Below are 26449 nucleotides of genomic sequence, written 5' to 3'. Positions count from 1 at the left end.
TACTCGTACACCCATTAGGTGGTCGTAATCGGTTTTGTGTCAGCTATAATCGTGTTAAAGACGGCTGCTATATGTGCCTAACTTGATAACTGTAAACCGGTGCGCAGCCTATAAATCAATTACGGACTATTAACTGAACAGTTTCGCTCAATACACAGTAAGTAAAAACAGAATTTTTCCGTGTATATCAAAATTTCGTTTCATAATCTACAGAACATTCTTCATCTGGTTACATTATTGTAACAATAATAAGAAAGCAATTCAATTCATTAAAATTATAATTTCTATGGAATTATTAACTAAAATAGATTTTTTTACAATAAATCTGTCCAGCGACTTCCATTTGTTTCTATCATTTGCAACACTTCTTTCTTCTTCTTCATGTTGTGCCCACGAGTAACTTCAACTCATCTTCTCTTGCGTTACATTATTACTCGTTGTTTATTCAGGATATATGTAATTCATACGAGTGCCCTCGTACGGAGAAAGGCCATCTATGGCCAACAGCTTTAAAGTAGTCCGAAATAAAATGTGTATGCTTTTGAAATCCATTTGGTTATTTCAGTTCTTCTGTAATTGGAATAGCAAATAAGCGGATGCCCCAGCTGATGGTAAGTGGTAACTATCGCCTATATTTATGAATAGCACTATAGACATCACGTGAGAATGTGACGTCCGTGGTAACACTCAAAGATGTCCATTCCGGAGTACTAAGATATCATACTTCTGTATTGGGTAATTTGAGTACCTTATTCAAATGAAACACATCTTATAAAGCAAGCTGATTAAAGGCTGTAAGTGTTGAGGACCACGCACAACTTCATCCAGAGGATGAATAATCTACATCAATGGAAAATCAAGTGTTACAGAGTAAAGAAAATTCAAACGTTTAAATAAAATTATTTCAATAGTAACATTTATAAAAAAATATTTGCTTTCAAGTCTGATTTTCATTATACTTTTACAATACTCAGAAAGTGGCTTCTTTTTCACCTCAAAAATAGGGACACGATATCAATTAATCTAATATCTCAAAGTAATCAAATATTATACAAGATTGAAATAAAATAAAAATCCTTTTCATATTTAATCCTAATACTATTTTGGGAGAGGTCAATCCTTATTTAGGCCAGCGTTAATTAAACAAGCTTCACTCACTTATTAATAATTTAATTATACATTTTCTACATTGAGTCTGACTATTAGAAGGGATAAGCCTTTCTGTGCTCAACGGGATTTGAAATATAATCTTTCAAATGAACTTAATATAACAACAGGAAGCTGGTCTAATTACAATGCACAGGTGCCGGCGAACGTGCAGGGGTTCCGTGAAAAAACAGCGGTGGAAAATTTGAGGTTTAATGAATTATTTTGGAGGAGTTTCGTAAACCAACACCCGTGCAGTGCGGTCGCGCAAAAAGGATGGAGAATTTGTTTCCCAACCTGTGGTTAGCTTACAAAAAATTCATAGTATTATTCATGGAATGCTTGTCAACGTGAGATATACAGCCATTGTGTCTATAAACATATCATGAATATTTCAACCTAATTTATTTACTTCAACGTGGGCAATTTTGTAGGAATTTTCCACGATGTATTCCAAAAGAACCGTGTGAAGGGCGACTTTATATAGTACATTGTTAATATTAATAATAATAAAAACAGGATAACTTACGCAACGCCATCTAATCGCCAGATAAGCAGAGGTTGCGTTATAGGTACCAGACACCTGATAGATATACTCAAATATACTTTTATATAAATACATAAAGAACGCCCAGACCAGTACAAACAACAATGCTCATGAATACAAATGAGTCCACGAAGAGTAGAATCCGCTACCATCGAAGGTAAAGCAGAGTGCTGAACCACTAGATCACCGAATCCGTAAATAAATGGCACTAGTTTCAATTATTAAGAGTCCCATCCACTCTCCTCTTTGGGAACTTTTTTTAATGGATTAGAATGGAATAGTGCACCCTCCTACGCTGACGGTACACACTGGCAGAGCTCTAGAGGAGGATGATAAGATGAATATAAAGTCAGGCCAGTTAACCCCTAGTGGCGAATTAACCATAAGGTTTATAGTGCACGGTGTAGAGGTCGCTCTCTCTCTCTCTCTGTGTAATTATTATTTTTAGGTCGACATAAAATAATAATTAGACTAACGTTAGGGTATAATAACGGACATGAATTAGCAATATAATTAAAACATTCATCCGTCTTAACCAGTCAGATCAGCTATACTCATCTAATACCAATCATGACGTGACACAGTGCACAGTTTGTGAGTACAATTATAAGGGCCTAAATAAATTAATACTGTTCTCATATCCGTTAATTGAGTTTTATCTTTATATCGTATACTTAAAGTCTAATTCTAATTAATTCCTATAAACTCATTGCTGGCAACTGTTTACGGTGCGAATAGGTAATTCTTTTGTCAAAGAGTATAAACATATCAAAACAATACAAACTGAAACCAAACAAAACAAAGTTAAGAGGCTCCGGGCGAGCCAACACGTCGGCATCACTGCCAACATACAAATTAGTAATTAGCATATCTAAATAGGGATGTATATTACCGGGATAAAAGGGAACGGAAACAACTCAAGTTTTGAGGTTATGTTTTTCCTCTTTTCAGCGACGGTGACAATCAAGCTGAGTAATAGAAAGAAAATTAGAAAATGAAGTTTTCAAGTTGTCTAATAAAAAATGGCAAAAGTCTATCTTATGATGGACATTTTAATATGTACTGACTTTTAATGTTGCTTTGCTCGCATTAATGTTGATTTTGTAGATTATTAATTAGGAACCAGGCCAGCTTTCGCTTGAGTGCATTACAAATCTTGCCATTTCTGTCTACAATATACAGATATGCATGTATTAACTATACATGTAAACTGTCCTCTTGAATCACTCTATCTATTGTTGAAAACTACATTAAGATCCGTTGCGTTGCTATTAAAGTTTTAAAACGACTTATTACTATAAATACATACGTATGAAAAGCAAAGTTTTCACAAAACTGTATTCGTATTTGTACGTTAACTGGCTGAAAAGTCCAATAAAATACTAATACATTTCAACTTAGTACACCCTCGAGACAGCCGTATGGAAGTTTAACCATGTGAATATTCTTAACTTACTTGAAGTGACAAAGGATTTTTTTCCGAACTATTCTAATGCTACAAAATTTGGATATACACGTTTTTGGTTTGTCTTGACTTTTAATGTTATTTTTTTTTTTACCTGACTTGTTTTACCGTCTATCTCTGTTAGTTTAAGTTGAAAAATATCGTTCGGTCTTTGGACACCGGAAGGAATTATTATACGTATTATTAATTAATTTTACATTAAAGTTGAAATCCTGATATTAACACATTTATACAAGCAATAAACATTTTCTTCAACTTTATAATAAATAGCTTGTTAGCCGTCAGTAAATTACCATCTTGACTGTCGAAGATAGTTACTATTGCTGATAACTGCAATAAAATCCGTTGCACTTAAAAGATATAAGCGAACAGACACCAAAGACGTCTTTGTTTTATATATACTATGAAATAATATGTTATAATAATATATGTAACATTAATTATAGCTACATAATAAGTAGAAAATTATAGTAAAAAGCCTTTTCTATTTCTATGTTTCAGTAATTAGGCACTAAAGGTTATTAGTGACTGATTTTTTGTGCAAGAAAACATCAGAGACGGTCAAGTAAAAAATATTGATTAAAATTACAGTTATATTAAATAGTCTAAGAGTCAAACTCTTCAAGGTTATAATATTACTATAGTTTAGTCGTGAGTAAATTACCATTTTGAACGTTGAAAATAGTTACAATCAAGCCAGAATCTGTGTTAATCAATATAGTAGATGCTGGTTTGCATAAACAAATCAAGGGGCCCTGCCTTAATAAGATTTCTTACGGTATCTCCATGAAATCAACATGCCTCCACAATGTACGAGTCGGGCCCGGTTTAATCCATTTGTGTAATTAGTCTAACTACTAAACCAGCCACACCTATTGTCATGTTAGCCAAATCATACACCTGAAGACCGAGTACAAAGACATTTTTTAGAAATAATTTTATTAATACATGAAGTAACAATTTGTATATGAAGTATTTTTTAGCCACACTGCAGTGATCGAAGGAAAAAGGAAATTAAGGAACTCACCCAAATTGCAGAAATTATAGTATATAGATGAACTGTATCGGCGACGGTGACTTAAAGCATTTGAGTTTTTTAATTACATTACACCACACTCGCGACACAAATACAGTTTGTTTGAATATTTAAGGTGCTCCTTTTGTTTATTGATGTATGCGGTGGTTTTTTCACTCGTTAGACGCCGGCGAATAATCATATCCATATTGTCCAGAGGAAGGGGGCGGGAAAACGCAGTGTGGTGGATAAAATCTTTTTATTTTATTTTTTTATTTTTTGTTTTTATGCTTTTAGAAGACACGCAAACAGTATATTGTGGTAGACTTTGTAAAAAGTCGTCAAAGCCTCACCTGTTTCAGCAGCAAAAGTGGCTTAATTTTTGGATTGGTTTGTTGATAGGTGAGATAATGTATTGAAATTTTAAAATAATATGCAAGATATCACAGTCCTCTAGAATGGCAACGCATCATTGGTATAACGAGTTTTATATCGGTGGAATAAAACAGAATTGTGTTAATTTGAAAAATCAAATATCACACCAGAGACAAAAATATGTTAAAAAAAATCATCGCTCATATATTTATCGAAATAAAAGTTGAAAATTAGTTAAATACATACCAATTTTATAACTTTCTATCTCAATAAATGTATGAATGATGAATAATTTTTAACACAAAAACATATCTATATGAAAAAAATTGTAAAGTTGTGTTTTTCAAGTTACGACAATTCCGCTTTCTTCAGTCGGTATGATAACGTGATGTCCCATCAGGTAGTCATTAATTTTTTTTGACATTTGGAATATTACTAAAAAAAACTTTTTTTTTACGATTACAAATCTTGCAGTCAGTCATGTGGAAAGCAGATGTGGTATCCAGTATATAATAAGTAGTGTGCAGCTCCCAATAGAGCAGCCCCTCTTTCTTAAAAGTCCTAAAAAACTAGACTTTTGAAATTTAAATGTATTCTTTAAATATTCACAGATTTGATCTAACTTGTGTACGTACCTACTCTGTTGTGAGCACAACTATTATATTTTAAAATAAGTGTATAATTTTATTGCAGTCAAGGGATACCCATTGCACCGTAAAATTCTTCCAACCAACACGTTATATTAAGTTTCACACTGCAAAACCGCAATAGTGCTACTTAGGAATTCTTATTTCGCCTGCGGTGTTCTGTACGGCAGAGGTGTTATAATAGTTTCTGAAAGCACAAAATAACTCTAGCAAAGTAAAGTTTTCATTCCGTAGAAAAAATATCTTGCTACTTTTCTATCAAAATCAAAATTTTCTTATCCTTACTCCTTACTCCTTACATATATTATAAATGCGAAAGTAACTCGGTCCGTCTGTCTCGCTTTCACGCCAAAACTACTGAACAGATGAAATATGGTACACAGATAGTCTAGACTCTGAAAAAGGTCATGGGCTACTTTTTGCAATGCAAATACAAAAAAGGGTTGTAAGGGGTTGAATGGGGAGATGATAATTTGTATGGTAGTATTGTCGTTTTTAAAGCCAAACGTTTGAAACTTATATTTTAGACAACATCTTAATCAACAGATTAAATAAAAATAAATATAACATAAAAAGTTTGTAAAAAACTAAAAAATAAAATAGGAAATAAAAATTTGTTTTGAATTCGTTATTTTTGGAGTTAGAACGATGAAACTTTTTTTTTTGGGTTTTTTTGGGTTAGATTATTGAATATTTTCTTTCTTTATATGGTCAAGGTCACTATAACACGCGGACGAAGTCGCGGGCATAGCTAGTTGGATATAAACTGAGTTTCGAACAGACGAAGCAGACTTTTCAGCGTGTATACCTTTGTGTAAGAACATTTGTATTCATGAGTATGTGATTCTTTGTATCGTTCTGGGTGTTGTTAATGTACATTATGTTTGTATTTACAAAATAATATATATCTAAGTATTTACAACAGTTATTAATTACCTATAACACAAAAACATCTAGTCCCCAACTAATCTTGTCTAGATTTGTTAGATATTGTTTCATAAATACATACATAATATATATATATATATGTAGAAAACACCTAAACCAAATGTTTGAACCGTGCGAGGAATCGAAACCGCGACCATTGGAAGTAAAGCGGTGTTCTAAACCTAGACCATCGAGGCCGTCAATTTATATTTATCTTGTTAGTCGAAAAAATAGCATTATAAGAGTTTTTTTATAAATGAAAGATGATTAAATTTGAATCTACTTTAAAGTAGAATTTTGGCAGTCTATCTCCTAGACTATTAGGGAAATGCTAGTGATACGTTCTGGCAGTTCATTTCGTCAAACCACCGTACATATACACAAGGCTTTCACTCCTGATGTTTAATACTGATTAGGTACGCTTTGTTTAGACTAGAACGACATATGGACATGCGAAATTATCTATTCCTAATACAATCATTTTTATCCTGATGAGGTAGAGTAAATGAGACGTCATTTGAATGTAAATAGAGTACTCTGAGTAATGTATGCATATTATAATGAAAACGTAACTAATTGCTATATCTATACATGAAATAAATATAATATATAAGAAAAACTATTATTATATTAGCGGCCTCGGTGGTCTATAGGTTTAACATACCGTCTTACTTGCGATGGTTCTATTCCTCGCACGGTACAAACATTTGTATTCATGAGTGTGATTGTTTGTATAAATCTGGGTAATTTCTATGTATATTATGTACTATCTGTGCCCGCGGTTTTACCCGCGGGACTTATAGCCTATATGTATAACTGATACAGCTATGTTATTAGAATAGAATAGAAAATCATTTATTCAAATAAACTTACATTGAAGCACTATTGAATAGTCATCTCATTTTTTTTTTAATCCACCCTTAATTCGGAAAACTGTTTCATCACAAGAAGAATGTGCAAGAAACTTGCGTGTTGCTCTTTTTAATAATTTTTTTGTTACTTTACATTTTTAAGTTGAAGTGTGTGAATACAAACTAGTACTAATTCAATTAAATACTAAATTTATTACACTATTAATTCAAACCCTATTCCTCTTATTGCCAAAATAATGAACAAGATAGCGCTATAACGCTTCCTAAATAAGCGTAGAGTAGGTGTTTGTACAGACAACGTAAAGTGATTAACATTACAAAAGGAATTACAAATTCAAGTCGTGAATTATGTTTAAAATTAATTATTGAAATGACGTTGACGCCGCTTTGATGAAAAATAACTTTCCATCACATTCAAGAGGAAATGCGAATGTTTTTTGGGAAATTACTGGCTGTTAGCCGCGATTTAATCCGAAATTTAGATTTTTTTTCAAAATAGATAAATTTTCTAAAATAAAAATGCACAAAAAGGACACCTTATAACATTAACTATCTACGAGTGAAAATCCCGTTAAAATAAGTCCAGCGGTTAAAGAGATTATTATATAATAACAAATAGACAGGCAGATATATTTTTTTTTCTGGTTTCGTTGTTTCACATTGTTATCCCACTTTATGTCTCATCCGTTTTTTATTATGTATGTTATACATATATATGTAATAATAATTACAATTACATAATAAATAGAAAAATGTTGCAAGAAGTGTACCATTCTTTGCCGTGAATATTATTAGGTTTTCCTATGTTACAGTAAGGCTTCGTAAATTACGCACTAGAGGTGTTAGTGACTTATTCCTAGAGCAAGGAAACATAGGAGACGATCAATTAAATAGTCTTGGTCAAAATTACAGTAATATTAAATAGAGATATATATAATAATTCGTATTAAAAAGCAGTGGATTTCTTGTTTATCAGTCATCCGTACTTCCCATACTATATACAGAGTAACTAATCCCAAATTAGTTACTCTGCGCCATCTCCACCATTTTTATTTCTTTGTTATGCCCGTTCATGTTCATCCCTTATTTAGTACAAATTACCATAAAACGTCACGATGTAATTGAATTTCTTCCCCTTTTTTATCATCACTTACCTGCTCGTAATTTTTATAGTTACACGAAACATTGTGATTACATTAGAATTTTGTAATTCGTATTAGAATAATAATTTATTATACTGTGGATAACATAATATTTAATATGTTATTTAATTATTGTCTTCTATCAATTATATATCCGATTATATATAATAGTAACTGATAGGCGCAACTCCATTCGCGGTATATTTTTTCAGTTTTTCCAACATTTATATTTATTTTTATTTATATAACTTCAATGCACAATATACCAAGGTAAAAGAACGGCAAGGTAAAGTATTTCGGAGCTGTAATTTATAATTCGCTCCGCTCCTATTGGTCGTAGCATGATGTTAAATAGTCTATAGCCTTCCTCAATAAATGGGCTATCCAACACTAAAATCAATTTCAAAAATTTTCAAAATCGTACGAGATTACCGCGAACATCCTGACTCAATCTTCAGCCATTTATAATATATACTAATATCGTAAATTAGTTAATTAATTATAAATTAGTTTAATTATAGAAAAAGCTAATATATTAGTGGTGTTAAGTGATTAGAAATTGGCAGAAATAGCTCCATTGTTAGCCCTGCCCTATCGGTCGACCTCCACGCGGTTCCCCTTGAATCCATTGGCATTAGATTTTCGCATGTCGAAAAATAAGGATAAGGCAGTGAAAATACAGGAAAATAATCACAAATAATATTTTAATCTCATGATGACACCGACATGTTATCAAAAGCGCTATTCTTGTAGTATATCAACGGTAATCACATAACATCAGATGGGCCGTCAGTTTATTAGCCATTCTAATTACTTAAAAAGTAATAGAAAACTTAATCTCTGATTATAGTATATTCTAATATATCTGTTTATGTATTTTTAAACTTACTACGACAACGGTATATTTCAATTCTGTATTTTCGATTCCTGCTTGGACTTGTTAGTAGCGCCATCTAGTATGAAGTAGCGTTAAATAAGTTATTTTGATAAGAAAACAGATGTCACTATGAGTACACAAAAATGAAGTAGATTTGAAAATGATTATACGACGTCTTATTTTTATTATTTATATTATCTGTTTACCTTCTATTGTAACTATTAATATGCATCCATACTAACAATATCATATAGTACGTTGTAGACTTAAACTAGGAAAGAAAAATCACTACATAATTTTTAATCTGTGCCGACACCGATCCAAACGGGAAAATGTCAGTCAGTTTGCGCCAAACCGTTGGCGCGTACAGTGATGTCTTGAATTGTTATTGTAGTGTAAGTGGAATCTATAATAACAAACTACGTGTAAAATTTGTACGGCTTCGTTTTGGTTATACCATCTAATAATATTTGAATCAATAATTTACATAACAATCAAGCAAGGAGGTAAGTTTGTTCCAAAAATCAGTTATACCTAATTGATAATTACCTATTGTTACTTTTTACGGTGTAAATTTGCAAGTGTGCCTATAAATTGTTATTGTTCTGAAACAATGTTGGTAATATTATACCTGTTGATTATTTATATTGCAAATATTAAATTTACTATAAATTCAGTGATTTGCATTACTACCTACTCAAATTTGTGATCAATTGATTTAAAGATAAATAACAAATTTACTTTTTCTAACTTTTGTTTAAAAGTCTTTATAATATATTTTTTTTATTTGCTATTTATCACATAATTGGAAATTATAAACAATATTATGTTATTACTAATTCCTATTCCCTATTAAATGAATAATATATTAAGAGCGACGATGTAGTATTACGAATATGTACTGCCATCTAGTGTTCAATAGTCAAAAATTTACGAGCAGAACACTCCAAATTAATGCTTATTGTTGTTTTCAGCATAAAAAGATAGATGTCGTTATAATCGAAATACATTAAAAGTAGTTGTTGAAGGTTTCTATGAAACCAACTATTATTATATTTCTGCATGTATTTAATAATATTCTGCACTGATAAAGCTGCGATTTACGGCTATATATAGATTAATAAATTGAGTACCTAATATGCGTCAAATACATCATACATTTTGACGTAATCTGCAGAATTCATATATTCATTCGCCATTTTACACTCTCAAAAAATTTGAGATATAAAATAAAAAAGATGCCCCATATGAAATTGCATTACAATCTTAAAAAGCCTAGTTTTGAATAGGCAGACAGATACAATTTCTCACCCCTTGAATCTATCCCCCGTCTATTTCAAATGACGATCGAAGTTACAACCTTAGCTGAGCCCCTACCAGTGCCTTCAGACTAAAGTATCCATAGGCAGGAGTTGGCCTTCAGCCGCTCCATAAGTCCCTCCGCGGATTTGGAGTGCCGTCTGCACTTGCTATTGTCCGGTTAGTTAGTTATAATAGCTAGCTGCAGCCAATATTATAAATATTAGTATAGATTTATCAAAACAAAGTACTTAAGGAAAAATAAAAAAAATATATATTTTTACGCTAACAGTGAACGCAAGATTCGCTACCCACTCTAAAGAACAATCAGTTTTTTCCATTGATGAAAAATAAACAATCATTTAGTAGCCATTTTGGTACGTGTATTTTCTTTGGCAATTGAATGAAAAATTGTGCTAGAGAAGTAAATATTTAGTAGGCATCCATAGTAATATTATAAAGGATAGTGTCTGTTTGGTACCGTTTCACAACAATACGTCTGATAAGATCTTAATGTAGCCCAAATTTAATTTGACCTAAAGACCTGTCATGAGGTAGGACATTTTTCTTGCAACCAACAACAAACAGATGGAGTTGCGAATACATATTAGGTTAAATTATATCTCCATATCTGTTAATTATATTTATATTGTTACAGTGAACCTTTAAGAAGAAGAAATGGTAAGTTTATGGGCTTTAAATAAAATAGAATAGTTTAGATCCCATTTTTAATCTGCATCACATCCGACGGTCACGGGTTCGATTCCTCGCACGATGCATACATTTGTTATTCATGAGTATAATGACTATAATTGTTTACGTTGATGTTTTCTGTATTATTTTGTAAGTATGTTTTTAAGTATTTCTATCAGTTGTCTAATACCCATAGGTACATACACAAGCTCTTTTTACCAATCTCAATGATGTGGCAGGTTAATATATTTTTGGTATTACTGTTTTTTATTCATTTTATTATATATGTAATAATAATAAGTTGATTGTATAAAAAGTTGTTACAAAATGGACTCAACTAAGTTTCTATATCTAAGTTATAATTGTATATATACTGTTTTAAGTTTGACGCGGTCATTATTTATCAACAAAAATAAAACGTGGTAAGATCCCGTGATTTACTAATTATAGTTATAATTCTAGTTATATAATATTGCCGTGAATATTATGTTTTTTTTTTTATGTTTCAGTACGGCTTCGTTAATTACGCACTTGAGCTGTTGGTGACTGATTCCTTTGGCAAGGAAACATGGGAGACGATCAAGTGAGTTATTTAGCTCAAATTACAGTAATATATTCTCTCCGAAAAAAAAAAGAAATACAGTTGAGTTTCTCGCCAGTTCTCAATTGACTGGACGGTAGGGAAAAAAATATAAAATAAAAAATTTGACGTTCATAAGCGGCTAAAATGTTCTACATGAATAAATCATCATCATCTGCTTCTTCCTTATCCCATTTATTTGGGGTCGGCGTAATATGTTTTTCTCTTCCATTCATCTCTGTTCGCAGTCATCGCGTTATTTACTTCCTTTCTTACCATATCATCTTTCACACAGTTCATCCATCTCTTTTTCGGCCTTCCTCTGCCATTATAACCATCCACATTCATATGTAACACCTTCCTTAAAATATTATCCTCATTACTCTTCAACCTCTCTGACACCGGCGCCACTTTCATACTTCCTCTAATGTATTCATTCTTTATCTTATCCATTCTTTCCACCTAAAACATAATTATTGTCTGATAAGAAATTGCTTGCTACAAATGATTTTCTGTCTGAAATACGTAATGTATGTGTCTTATGTATTTTTGTTCACAGGAAAAAGGCTGACGTGTCCATGGAAGGCAGTTTCCTGGTGAGACAGATATACGAAGATGAGATTACTTATAATCTGATAACAGCAGCTGTGGAGGTTCTACGTCAGTACCTTTTAATTATATTAATATTACTAGTAGTTCCCACGATTTCGTCCGCGTGGAATTAAACTTTATTATTCTAAAAAAATGAAATAACCGTTTTTTACTACATGCATATGAATATATATACGGTACATATACCAAAATAACATTTTTTATAATCTTTGTCTGTCTGTCTGTCGGTCTGTTTGTTCCGGCTAATCTCTGAAATGGCTTGACCGATTTTGACGAGACTTTTTATTGGAAGGTAACTGATGTAATAAGGAGTAACATAGGCTACTTTTATTTTAGTAAAATAAAGTTAAATTCTACGCAGACGAAGTCGCGGGAACAGCTAGATTTTAATATGTCTCCCAAAAATGACATTACAAGTTTTCTATTTTTGTTTTGTTCACAGAAATACCAGCCGATTCCATTTTGGAGTTATTTGGCAAGACCTTCTTTGAGTTTTGCCAAGATTCGGGATATGATAAAATTCTGCAGGTTCTCGGTGCTACGCCACGTGATTTTTTGCAGGTTAGTTATATAAGAGTGTGCCAGAATTTAAATCTTCGTCAACATTTTTATCCATCAGCCAAACATAATCTACATTTGCGGCTGAAGATAAGGAGTACCAAATGAGAAATGAAATACAGCAGAAAAACAAATAATCCAGACTGATATTATACATAAATCTGAAAATTACCTGTTTGGTACCTTTTCTAGAAGAAATGTTTGAACAGTTCTTAATGAATTTAAAATGAATATTAGGAACATGCGCACGCAATAAGGCAGTATTAACCATAGAAGAATAGTCAAAATCAATTAATAAGTTCCGAAGATATGGTGTGATATATACACTCGCGTTAATGACCTCTTTTTTTAAGTTAGCTGATTTGGTCGCTAAATCTGTTACAGAACTTAGATGGTCTGCACGACCATCTGGGAACTTTGTACCCGGGAATGAGATCACCATCATTCAGATGCACGGAGAGACCCGAGGACGGCGCCTTAGTTCTTCACTACTACTCCGATAGACCGGGACTGGAGCATATTGTTATTGGGATTGTGAAGGTAAACGTCAAAATCGTAGGATGATTTTATTTACCAAGGATTTTCCGACTAATTCAAAAGAGGTGCGAAATGATGACCTGAGCGGAATAGAATAGAATAGAAAATCATTTATTCAAATAAACTTAATTTAAGCACTTTTGAATAGTCATAACAATTTGTTTTTTATCTACCACTCGTTCGGAAAGCTGTCTCATCACAAGAAGAACGAGCAAGAAACTTGTGTGTTGCTCTTTTAAATAATCCTTGTAAGTCCGGAGCACCGAATCTCTAGCGGTGTCCTCAGACTAAAGTGGAATCCGTCAGGCAAGAGTTGGCCTAGAGCCACTCCATAAGTCTTTCCGCTTGAAGTGCCAGCTGCACTTGCTATCGTTCGGCGAAGCTGTAAAGACAAGCGGCGAATAATAGCGTTAGAAAAATTCGAAAAAAAAATACATAACTGTTTTTGTGATTCTCTAGAAATGTACTGTTAATTTAATATATTGGATTGTATCCTGATGGTTTTCTAATAAATAAATATAACTAAATTTACAGAGCCCAGAGAGACTATTTATATAGACTATTTATTATGTTAATATACAAAACACAGTTCAGAACACCCGGCCAAAGTCGCGGCGGAACACTAGTGCTGATGTAATACCAGAATCCTTTGGGAAATTACAGACCGTGGCCAGCAAACTCCACAACACTGAAGTGAAGGTGGAACTGCTGAAGTCTAAGGAAGAATGTGACCATGTCCAGTTCCTTATCACGGAGACATCGACTACTGGTCGGGTGTGCGCGCCGGAGATAGCCGAGATTGAGACATTGTCTTTAGGTACAGAATGATAAGTCACTTATTTTTATAAGGTTGTAGTATAACAAGGTTATCTAGCATCTGAAACAAATGCATTAGATGGTAATTCTCTAGAAGTGCTCATTAATTGCCAATAACATAACTTTTTATAAAACACATTTTTTTTAATACTACTATGGTGGCAAACAAGCATACGGCCTATCTAATGGTAAATGGTTAACGTAGCCCATGGACGCTTGAAACACCAGGGGTGACACGTGCGCGTTGCCGACCCTTTTAATAAGTACCTTCTGATAACAAATACAACAAAAAAAGTAATTAGAGAAATCGGTCCAGAGGTACCGCGTTTTCATCCGTTTCCGGCCATGTGATGCCTTGATTAATGGAAATAAGGATTCATCAAGGATCAAAGATTCATATATATACATATATATATGTATAAATGAATAATAGTAATAATAATACGCTTTTTTATTTTGTCTATCTACAGTATCTATAACAAGCTCATAGCTATTATGGCGTCATGACGTCAGACGGGTGTATGCCGCCGTGGGGCCCGTGCGTGCTAGGGCTGAATCTCAGTATCCATCGCCTCTGACGTCTACTGTAATATCACTATCACATCCTTGCACTTAGTTAGCGATAAAATTATTACAGGCGCCGTAGTACCAAGCCTTCCTTTGATCTCTATATACAATTTACCCTCACTTTACAGAGCCCAAAGTGAGTCCAGCTACGTTCTGCCGCGTGTTTCCATTCCACCTGATGTTCGATCGGGAACTAAACATCGTTCAAGCTGGACGCACCGTCTCCCGTCTGCTACCAAGAGTCACTAGGCCTGGATGCAAGATCACGGATGTTTTGGATACGGTCAGTACAAAAATTCACTTAATAGATAATAATAATAACTCTGGGATTTTCTCTGTCTATACAGTATATAGGTTTGACATTTTTAGCGCCAGCGCCAGTTGCGGCCAACAGAATTAGGGTAGTCCGAAAAATGGGATTTTGTAAACTATCTTTCTAAATCTAAATATACAATAATATATATACTCAAACGTGACTGACTGACATAGTGATCTATCAACGCATTGCCCAAACCACTGGACGGATAGGGCTGAAATTTGGCATGCAGGTAGATGTTATAACGTAGGCATCCGCTAAGAAAGAATTTTGATTAATTCTATCCCCAAGGGGATGAAATAGGGGATGAAAGTTTGTATGAAACTTTGTCAATTTTAAACCGATCGGGCTGAGATTTTGCATGCATAAAGGCACTATGACGTAGGCATCCCCTAAGAAAGGATTTTGATAAATTCCACCCCTAAGGGGATAAATTAACGCGAGCGATGGCGCTGGCAAAAACTAGTATATATACATATATAGCACTACTACTGTGGAATGATTTCTAGTGTAATTTATTAACTACCCTAATCTTAATACACCCTTGGAGATCCGTGGATAGGCTTAGTCAGTTTAATATAATATTTTCTATATTAATAGATTCGACCGCATCTTGAGATGACGTTCGCAAACGTCTTATCTCATATCAATACGGTGTACGTGCTGAAGACCAAATCAGAGGAGATGAGCGTCAGTGATGCAACCCATGACGAAATAGCTCCATTGAGACTGAAAGTGAGTGTATATTAAACTATATTATTTATATTTATATATTATTTCGCCTATGAAGATATGTGAAAAATATATTATAATTAATGAATCATGATCCAACTCTGGAAATTCTCCGTTAGTTTTCGTGATATATGGCTATTATGGTGCAATAAAGAGTAATAAATAAAAAAAGAAAAAAAAATATTGAGCCTATGAAGATTGTGAAAAATTGATAATGAATCGAAACTCAAATTCTCCGTTAGGTGAATGGCTAGTGCAGGCTGGTGCACCAATCCATTATCATCCATAAGAGAAAAAATCCTCTAATTCTTGATTAAAAGACTCATCAAATACCCTGCTATTTTAACCCACCTGCGCTAACGGTTTACTGTTTACTTGGCGGGGCACCAGTGGAGGATGATAAGATGAGCATGTAGGTCAGTGTGCCCATCGTGACGAATTTACCAGAAATTGATAACGATGGTTTCCAGGGGGGAACCGCATTGAGGTCGACCTAACATGGTACTTTGCTGACAGTGGGATCCCCCCCCCCCCCTTAACTAAGGATATTCGTTGGCAGGGCGTGGTGGACGATAGAATGTGGATGAAGTCAAATCAATTAGCCCAGAGTCGTGAATTCCTCATAATTAGCTACGATGTTTCCCACTGAAGATCAGCGATTGAGCACTTAATTTACCTCAAACAATTCAGATAAAATATAGCATAATGCAAAAATATAGTCAAAATGGAAATATTAAATAAATTTTGTACATTTCAGGGTCAAATGCTGTACATTCCTGAAACTGATGTGGTCGTATTTCAGTGTTACCCCAGTGTAACAAATCTCGATGATCTCACACGGTAACTTTAAATCATTACTAGCTGACCCGCACAACTTCGTCTGCATTACACTTACTTGACGTTTATCATTAATTTTTCACCTAATTTACATAAAATCTTTTTAAATCAAAGCTGATGTCTAAGCTATATTACTGTAAAATTCATCAAAATCTGTTCAGTAGTCTTGGAGTGAAAACGAGACAGACAGAGTTGTTTTCGCATTTATAATATTTTGGTTAAATTATGAAATTTCCGATTTGTACTGAAAAATTTAAACTCAATTTGTCATTAATTATCGGTGTGTTGGACCATTATGATATAAGTTTACTATTAAGAATCTTTGGTGCTCATTTCTGAACTTATTAGCGCTCTAAGACGTGGTATATCAGTATCAGGGTTCAAAGCATAAGCATACTACTGTATTGTACAGTGCCATCTAGCGGCGCTTGCATTCTATAATATGTTGTATGTTTATAGAGAGCGCTGTCCTAACGGAAAATTGCGACAAATAAATAATGGAATCAGAGTTTTTTTTAATAATTTCACCGTTTTACAGTCGAGGACTCTGTATCTCTGACATTCCTCTGCACGACGCGACCCGTGATCTGGTCCTCATGTCAGAGCAGTTCGAAGCTGACTACAAACTTACCCAGAACCTGGAGGTCCTGACAGACAAGCTGCAGCAGACCTTCCGCGAACTTGATTCGGAGAAAAAGAAAACCGATCGGTAAGTCTTTTAAGTGTAGTTGTAGTAGTGTGGTTAAATATTTAATAATTATATTGTTCATTAACAACGTGTCTTATATTGTTCATATAAAACACTTTGATGGTCATACTTATTTTACAAAACACATTTTTTGTTTTTCAAGAAGGATACCCTAAGATTTCTTAAGAGTCGGCATACGCGTGACTATGGACGTGACGCCTCCCTTGTTTCAAGCGTCCATAGGCTACGATAACCATTTACTATTAGATGCGCCATATGCTTGTTTTCTACCATCATAGTATAAAAAAACCTTTAAATTTAGCTTGTAAGTAAACGAAGCCGGGCTCTGTATGCACATATTAAGAAATCTTTATGTCAATTTAACTACTGTTTTTTTATTGTAAGTGAAATGGCAAACAACCTGATTAAAGTTTTTGCAAATAGTATCTGGCTGGGTGTTTTGTATGATCATACTTATGAATACAAATGTTTGTGCCGTGCAAAGAATCGAACCCGCAAGACCACCGAGGCCGTCGTCTATATTTGAATTAACGTAGTGTTTGTGATTTCAAAAAATGCCCATATTTCTGGAATCATAAAAAAATAGCAATATGTTTATCTTTCTTCCAGTCTTCTATACTCGGTGCTACCCATCAGCGTAGCATCGGAGCTCCGACACCGACGGCCCGTACAGGCGCGTCGATACGATCCCGTGACCTTGCTGTTCAGTGGTATCGTGGGATTCGCTAATTACTGCGCCAACAACACCGACCATAAAGGTGCTATGAAGATTGTAAGGATGCTCAATGATCTGTACACGGCATTCGATGTCCTGACTGATCCGAAAAGGAGTCCAGATGTTTATAAGGTAACTATAAATTTACTTACACATAGTCAAAATCAAAATTATAATCAAAAATCATATATTCATGTAGGATATTTTAGCCACTAGGGAAAGCCAAGTTTTTTGTATTAATATTTTTTTATATTCCCACCAGTTCAGTATACAGATTCAATTGAGAACTACTGGCAAGAAACTCAACAGAATTTCTTTTTTTTAAAAGCCAATTTATTTACTTTATATTATATATATAGGTGTCTATGTCTAACATTAAATGAAAATTTAGTCAATAAATATGATTTAACAGATGTTTTTAAATTACCTACACATAATTCCAGTATATCCTTTGGTATCTTATTGTAAAATGTTATACCCATTCCCATAAAAGTTTTGTTTTTTATATTTCTTTATAAATTCAGGGACTTTTGTACCATCTAAGTACATGCCAGTCCCATTGTACCCTAAAACTAATCACTCCATTACCTCACCAGTGAACAAATTGCCTTAGCCGCACCGTTTGAAGGATCGGCTAAAACAGTTTGTATGACACCAACATCTAATATATTTATTCTATGGTCCCATAAAAGATCTTGATCATGACTTTTTCCAAGCGATACTTAGGAACAGCAAGTTTGTCTTTAAATTTAGTATTAATGTTATAAATAAGTCTTATTTTTGGAAATAAATTAAAATTCTTACGCTATTACTACTACTTCTACTACTTCTATTCTTACTCCTGAATTGATACTTCTAATACTTAAATATAGAATATTTGAGTATATATATAAAGATGCAACGGTGAGTACATGCCTCTTCAAATTTCTCTCTTAATAACTCACGACTCCACATACAGTAAATCGCACTTTAGTTTGGTAGTAGTTGATGACTGTTTCCATTCAACCAGGTGGAGACGGTGGGTGACAAGTACATGGCAGTGTCAGGACTACCTGAATACAAAGTAGCACATGCTAAACATATTTCGCTCCTGGCTCTGGACATGATAGATCTAGCGCAAACTGTCACCGTGGATGGCGAACCTGTTGTGAGTATTTTTATTTATAAATATACAACGCTAGCTATGCTCACGGTTTCATCCGCATGAAATTTATATCCTGTGTTATTCTGATGTAAAACCTATATTATGGTAAAGTTTCATTAAAATCCATTCAGTAGTTTTTGCGTGAAAGAAAAAAATCGTGATAAATTCCTGATAAAGTTGCCACGATTGGTTAACTCACCTGACTTCATGTTATTCCTATTATCCTTCACTGATGCCCCGCCAGCGTAAACCGTTACCGCAGGCGAGTATACCATTCCATTATCATTCCTTTGTAAACTGAGGAGTTCTTGGTGTTATTAATATCTGTTTGATATTATTAAGTCTAGCATGTGTACATGGAAAATAGAAATAATTTGACAAAAACGTTTCAAGCCTTTGTAACTGTGTGTGATCCAGGGAATTACCATTGGCATCCATTCTGGAGAGGTGGTGACTGGAGTTATAGGTCACCGCATGCCGCGTTACTGTCTCTTCGGGAACACAGTGAACTTGACCAGCCGTTGTGAAACCACCGGTGTACCGGGCACTATCAACGTGAGCGAGGATACTTACAGGTAACATATTGACTGTTCTATACTTTGTGTATCAAACGAAATTAAAAATAATTTATTTAAGTAGTATAGCATTTAAGCCGATTATGAACGTAATATTTTTTACCTACACAATGTACATGGAAAACACCCAGATCAATACAAACAATAACACTCATACATGAATATATATGTTTGAAACTTGCGAGGAATCGAACCCGCGACCGCGGGAAGTAAAGCAGTCAGGTAAACCATTAGACCATACAATTATTCTCACTTTAAAGGCATTGCTGCAAAATTTACGTATTCCTTAATTTTAAATAGAGAACAGTAGAATCCGAAATAATAACATTATTTAGTTTATGTTTGAAAAAATATAATATAAACAATAGGATATAATCATGTTCTACACAAATAATAAATAAGATATGTAAATATAAAAACTTTAATCGTCACACAAATCAAGGTATCTCCTTAAAGCCACCGGAATCGGAAGTTTCTGTATACCGAATGGTAACTCGAAATTTTTCCATAACATTTCTCTTACACAACATCTGCAAAGATGTTTCAACTCTACAGGCCTAAGTCCACACCTTGAACTGGGTATCAAACGATCTTCAAGAATTTCACCATATTTCTCCAAAACTATTCTTCTTTGATAATTATAATCATCTGGTAGCTCCAAATCCTTGAAAACCTGTTTATCTACTGTAAATTCTATTTTAGGTGTTGCTCGTAATATTAATTTCAAACACGATACAAGTTCGTACGGATATACCCTGTTATATTCTTTAAGCCTGTCTAAAATAGATTCAGCAGGATTCGTAGATGCATCACTTGCGATTCTAGCTCCAAACCTTAATAGAATCATTAGCATTTCCGATAATCCCATTTGTATGACCACTCTTACTGGCGATGCTTTCCCACAACTCTCTAAAGGTACATCTATAAAGCGATATGTGATATTTTCTTCGGTGTATTCAAGACAAGCGTTTGTAGCATGATCTAGAAAGAACACTAATGCGTGGACATTCTCTTCTTTATCCGCGAAGTCAGATTTCCAACCAGCTAGAAAATGAGGTGCTGATGTACCAAATATGGCTCCTGCAAATTATGAAATTTCTTGAATAACTCTTTATTTTAACTTTGTATTCAAATGAGTTAGATGTTAACTTGACAGCCACAGTATGGTGGTATGATTGAAAAAGAATTAAGAATATAAATGTTCAAATCTGAGGTACTATATGCAGAGAAAGAAAATTCAACTGGTAATAACAAAGAAGTTATAGAACTAATTTTTAAGGTCACTTATAAAGATTTAAATTATAAACTCACTCCGTATTTTCCAATGAAAATCGAAATAAAACATTATAAAATAGATTCCGTATACGAGCTCACAAGTCTAATATTTCTGAATATTAGCGTAAGTGTTCATTCTAACTAAATCTGATAAATTTAATTTAGTTACAACATTACAACCTTAAAAAATGTGTGATATGCCTTCCTTGACGCCGGCAACACGCCAAAACTTTCACTGGTATTACAAGTGCTCATTTGCCTCAATTAATTAAAAAGTAATTATTTACAAAGTAATATTGTTTACCTAAAAATATTCTCTCAAATGTCTTCTCGCATGTGTATATTTCATCAAGTAACGCAGCCACTACTCCATTATCTTGTAGACTCCAATCAAATGCCAACTTCATAGCAATATACAGTAGATTATGATATTTGCCCATGAGGCAAACATCGCCATTATTCATTTTGCAGTTATTATGATACCTTAGTGTGGATAGTACCAAATTTTTGCATGTCATGCTATCTGATAAGTTTTGACCTGGAAAAAAAATGTTATGTATTAGCGAAGGAATAGGCTTTTTTGCATTACATAATAGTAAAAAACTGTACATTTAAAAATTTGTATTAAAATATTTTATATTAATACATATATTCTAGGACGTGAAATATAAATTATCAGGTAGAATATGAAAGTGAAAAAGCTCATGCATCGGAAGAGTAGGCTTTATCTGACCGAATAGACAATTTTGTTATGATCAGATACACCGTATAGTTTGACACGGTTGATAAGTCTCCAAAACCAATGTCTAAGCAAGTATGAGTTATGAAATCTGATAAAGCAAAACTTAACACTTATTTATGAGACCGATATCTAATTTAAAAAAAAACAGGCTGAAGGAAGGATGTAGAAATAATTGTACAACCTCTAGCACATCCAGTGATAACTGTGTTGAAATATTCAACAAGCTCCCGTCTTTTGAACCTCTCATTTAAACCATCCCGATTTATATTACAGAACACTTCTTCGAAATAAAACTTCATAAATGTATCCATTATTCACAAGTATTCCGCAAACCACACAATTTTTTATTGATCTAAGTATTTAATTGCCTGAGTTTATGTTAAAAATTTTGAATATCTTTTTTTCTTATGATGTCCATTAAAGGAAACAGTCAGGTCTTTAATGATGAGTTATCAGCAAGTTACTAGACACCCTCACGGTTGTGTAGAATACTTAAAAGTGCATAATCGTCTTGCATTCGGTTGTGCTGGGAAGCCTTATGTTATAAGTAGAGGCACATCACAATATTTACGACATTTTCGTTGTTACACTGACGTTTAAGCTTTGGTATATAAATACTTTTTATATACATAATTCTGTTTAGAAGTATTTGGTTTTATAAATGAATAATTACTGCTCAATAATAAATTAACTGTGATAGCAAAGGTGAATAGACGAGAAACTATATTGCTCTGATCTCAAATGATATGGGATAATGAAAAGCAGTTGATTATGACTGTACTGTACTTAATACTTATTACGTACTTAAATTCTACTATGCCACTACACAATCTTTAATCGTAATAGACAAAACCTGTATAATTTAGAAAGACATTAGAATCTACCTTTAAACTATGATCTATTAGAAAATATATTTCTACCTAGCAAAAAAATATACTTTCAAATGTAAATGCAAAGTTTGGGAAGTTACTAGAGTGATTGGTGACCTATAGTTAAGTAGGTCATACATGTACCCATACAGACGCACATATATTTGAACCAAAATATATTTTTTTACAGTTACCTGATGCGTGAGGACAACCATGACGATCAATTTGAGCTGACATACCGCGGCCACGTGTCCATGAAGGGTAAAGCTGAACCGATGCAGACTTGGTTCCTCACCAGGAAGAAGATGTAAGAGAAATCTGCAAGGTCGAAGAATTCATCAAATTATCTAAGCACATTATATTATAGAAATCTAATAGCATCTATAGCTTTGGCTATTAAAGGGTCTCTTATGATAAGAAGAACGACGGAAGCCGTACATTACATGTTAGAATATCTTGACTTTCACTATTTATATTAGAATTCAAAGTTTCAGTGACAGGTTGATAGAAATCTGATTACGTGATTACTATTTTTTTTAGTACACTACTTAAGACACTTTCAATGATCTTTCGGATATTATATTTAAAACTGTTTGCATTTTAATTTTAGACGTAATGCTGACAATGCTAAGTTTATGGAAAGTGATCTCTTGAATAGTAATGTAGTCCTATATATGGCAGTTTGTATTACTAATAGTTTTTATTATAGATGCACTCTCATTATTAAATAAAATATCATTACCTATATTATTATTAATGTAGAATTTATTAGATATTAAAATTGATGTAGAAAAACTATCTACAATATACTCATCGATCTGTTAGCATATGTAATGAAAGGATTAAGAAATGCTTTTTTGGTGTAATTACCTTTATTTAAGGAGTTTCCTAATAAGATAATGTCTATTTTTTCCACTTAACAACTTTCATTATAAACAATTTAAAAAAAATGTTTTTCATCAAAATATATATTGAAAATTGATTTAGTTAAAATGTATTATCTACAAATAGTAAAAAATATTCTATCAAATAATAACCAAATTCTCTGGCAATTGTTCTTAAAAATCTAATTCGAAAATCAATATAGGTAAAATGTATAATCTACAAATAAGTAAAGTATTAGATTACATAATAACCAAATTCTCTGGTAATTGTTCTCAAAAATCTAATCCGAAAAACAATTTAGTTAAAATGTATAATCTACATGTAGTTAAAGTATTATATCAAAGAATAACCAAATTCTCTTAATGATTTCTCACAATGATTCTTATTATGTACACGCAGTATCAATGATTTACTAATTTATGTCCCCAATTTTTTTGTATGCTTGCGTGTAATACGGTCAGGAAGGTTTAGCATACTAATAATTGGATCCTATATATAGTCATCAACTATATCAGTCATCACATTGTGTTCTATGATGCCAATAGTAGGTTCCTTATCAGGTAGAATAACAATTCTTTTTTTAAACTTTTTGAAGTAATTTGTTTTAAAGTTTGTCCAACTGGACAAACTCGAGGATTTATATCAACCAACAAGCAGCTTGCTTTGCATGTGTTGGTTGAAGGGTTAGATGTAGCAGGGAAATTACTTGGTACCGAGACATGAACTCTAGTCCTTTAGAATGATAGCCCATGATGAGTACCACGCGTTACCCGTCAGCTTGTATGCTTTCTAGCCATTTTAATTACATAAAAATATCTGAATAGATTGACGCCAAGCTTAGCCCGAATTTTGCATAGTGATTTTTTGGTTTTGGGCTAGACTTGATAATTATTAGAATCGTTTGTCCAAGTGTCGGTTCTGGGAGCCTATATCTTCCCGAGATACAGCGTTCCAAAACTTTGGGAGTCATCAGGTGCCGCCCGTGGCGAGTAATAAATAACCAATAGTTTGACTTTAGATCACTATGCAAAATACGGGCTAAATTATATGAGAACTTTCTCATATAAATCCAGAGAAATAGACTTCCGCAAAATAACGCATAATTGGATAAAATATCAGAAAATTGTTGATTTAACATTCTAATGAGTAAAAATCTATACTTATGAATCTTTAGGTATATTGAAGTACTTAATATGTCAATACTTTTAAAGCGGCCTACTGTTGGGTAACTGTTAGAAATTAGAATTAATGCTGTTACTTCATATTTTGTTATTAATTTTCAGATGTCTATGAAAATGTTCTAGTCAATATATTACTATAGTATTAATTTGAAGCTTTAAGTGTTTTCTTCATATATTTTATAATTAGCAAACTATATTTCATTGTTGTCTGTGTATTTATATTATAAATGTATTTAAAATAGATAATTATTTTATTTCTTTAATAAAACATACCTTTCATTAAAAAACCCCCATTATATTAATTATAAATAATGGTAACAAAGGAGGACTTATCTCTAAAAGAGAGCTCTTCAAGTCAACTCAATAGAGCATGGTATCTGGTATCATGGTATAAAAATAACATAAATAATTAAAACTAATCAGAAAATTATAATCTCCAAAACACAAACAGGATAAAATATATGTACCTAAGATACAATATATTAATAATACCTAATATACTTGTATATCTAACCACTAATTGTAGATTGCAATTTCTGCGTAGATGAGGTCTTACCTATTTGAGCCGTTTAACAAGCTGCTTTGGTGGAAAAGTGAAATAAGTCAGTGATACTAAAGGACATAGAGGTTTCTTAGTTCAACACATCATCACGGGCGTCTCATGATAACGTGATGTCTATGGTGTTTATATACCTATATCATTGATGTCTACCACTTCCCATAGGTTGGGCTGACGGCTTGTTTGCTCGTAACTGTGTTTGCGTTTCAATCTTCATAAAAATTGTCATCCCAAATATGACAAATTTTATGGAGATTGGTTTAGCCGTTAAGGCGTGAAAGTGTAATAAACAAACAAACTCACTTTCGTATTTGTAATATTAGTAAGGGTATGCAGTAAGTCTATTATATGCTGTAGAAGGAAAAATATTTTGTGCGTAATAAAGTAGATAAGAAGAGAGCAATATATTTGACGGCTTCGGTGGATTAACCTTTTAGCACACCACCTTACTTCTAATGGTCGCGGGTTCGATTCCTCACATTGTGCAAACATTTGTATTTATGAGTATAATGTTTGTATTGGTCTAAGTGTTTAATACGTATATTATGCATGTATTTACAAAAAAATATTATCTAGTATCCATAACACCTGCTCTGCTTATTTTGGGACTAGATGGCGCTATGTGACAATTAACACAGTTACTTTTCTCAATAATAACATATTACATTCTAACTGTAAAGTTCGACAAATGTCTACTAGCATAAATTAAAATGTTTAGGTACTAACAGACATTATTTTCCGTTTCTTCAACTTCAATTCTGGATTATATATATAATATCATATTATGTTATCTGTGATAATATATAGACAACATAACATTAAAATCATTCTCATATTACACAGAATAATTACTATAAAAGAAGGAAAGCTTTTAGATTTAATTTGTTTTCTTATCATTTCTGAATACTAGTTGTTACCAGCCATTTCTGCTTCTGCTTTTTTGAGAAAAGAGATAGCATATTCCATCCTAGTGGTACATTCTATATTCATACCATATTTCAGAAAGAACCGTTCAGTTAATAATTCAACATACAACAACACAATACAGATTATTTCTTCATTAATTTGCACCCATTCCAAAGACATGGTATAAAATTATCAATAAATATAGTGTAAATATTTCAAAATCTTTGAAGATTCTAGAAATTCTAATACAACAATTGTCATTAAAAGTTTCCTATACAATCTATCCTGGCAGTATAGTAAACACATGAGGTAAGCTTCGACCGTCCGTT

At 33.0% G+C, this 26449-nt stretch overlaps 2 protein-coding genes across 2 annotated transcripts; one reads left to right on the top strand and one right to left on the bottom strand.

Annotated features, from left to right (window-relative positions):
- Window positions 1–9373: 9373 nt before the first annotated feature.
- LOC131850589 (guanylate cyclase soluble subunit beta-1) lies at window positions 9374–23503 on the top strand. The gene is made up of 15 exons (XM_059200876.1): window positions 9374–9519; window positions 10971–10993; window positions 11515–11588; window positions 12145–12245; window positions 12640–12758; window positions 13140–13295; window positions 13956–14109; window positions 14804–14958; window positions 15592–15726; window positions 16481–16563; window positions 17099–17269; window positions 17879–18116; window positions 18994–19131; window positions 19546–19703; window positions 22780–23503. Exons 2-15 carry the CDS (start codon window positions 10991–10993, stop codon window positions 22898–22900), a joined length of 1806 nt encoding a protein of 601 aa, XP_059056859.1. The 5' UTR covers window positions 9374–9519; window positions 10971–10990; the 3' UTR covers window positions 22901–23503.
- Window positions 20084–22293, bottom strand: LOC131850588 (uncharacterized). The gene is made up of 3 exons (XM_059200874.1): window positions 21902–22293; window positions 21283–21516; window positions 20084–20783 (listed from the first exon to the last, which is right to left on the bottom strand). Exons 1-3 carry the CDS (start codon window positions 22029–22031, stop codon window positions 20125–20127), a joined length of 1023 nt encoding a protein of 340 aa, XP_059056857.1. The 5' UTR covers window positions 22032–22293; the 3' UTR covers window positions 20084–20124.
- Window positions 23504–26449: the final 2946 nt, after the last annotated feature.

The sequence above is a fragment of the Achroia grisella genome, unplaced genomic scaffold (assembly GCF_030625045.1).
Source record: "Achroia grisella isolate CSIRO2021 unplaced genomic scaffold, CSIRO_AGI_Agris_v1 utg777, whole genome shotgun sequence".
NCBI classification, from domain to species: domain Eukaryota; kingdom Metazoa; phylum Arthropoda; class Insecta; order Lepidoptera; family Pyralidae; genus Achroia; species Achroia grisella.
This window is presented reverse-complemented; position numbering and strand designations above follow the sequence as displayed.

Coding starts and splice junctions, on each gene's coding strand:
- LOC131850589 (XM_059200876.1), top strand. Junction 12,246..12,639: donor AGCAGCTGTGGAGGTTCTAC/GTCAGTACCTTT, acceptor TTTTGTTCACAG/AAATACCAGCCGATTCCATT. Junction 19,704..22,779: donor GTGAGCGAGGATACTTACAG/GTAACATATTGA, acceptor ATTTTTTTACAG/TTACCTGATGCGTGAGGACA.
- LOC131850588 (XM_059200874.1), bottom strand. CDS start 22,031: ATGGATACATTTATGAAGTTTTATTTCGAAGAAGTGTTCTGTAATATA. Junction 21,517..21,901: donor TATCACTGGATGTGCTAGAG/GTTGTACAATTA, acceptor TTTTTTTTCCAG/GTCAAAACTTATCAGATAGC. Junction 20,784..21,282: donor ATTTGAGAGAATATTTTTAG/GTAAACAATATT, acceptor CATAATTTGCAG/GAGCCATATTTGGTACATCA.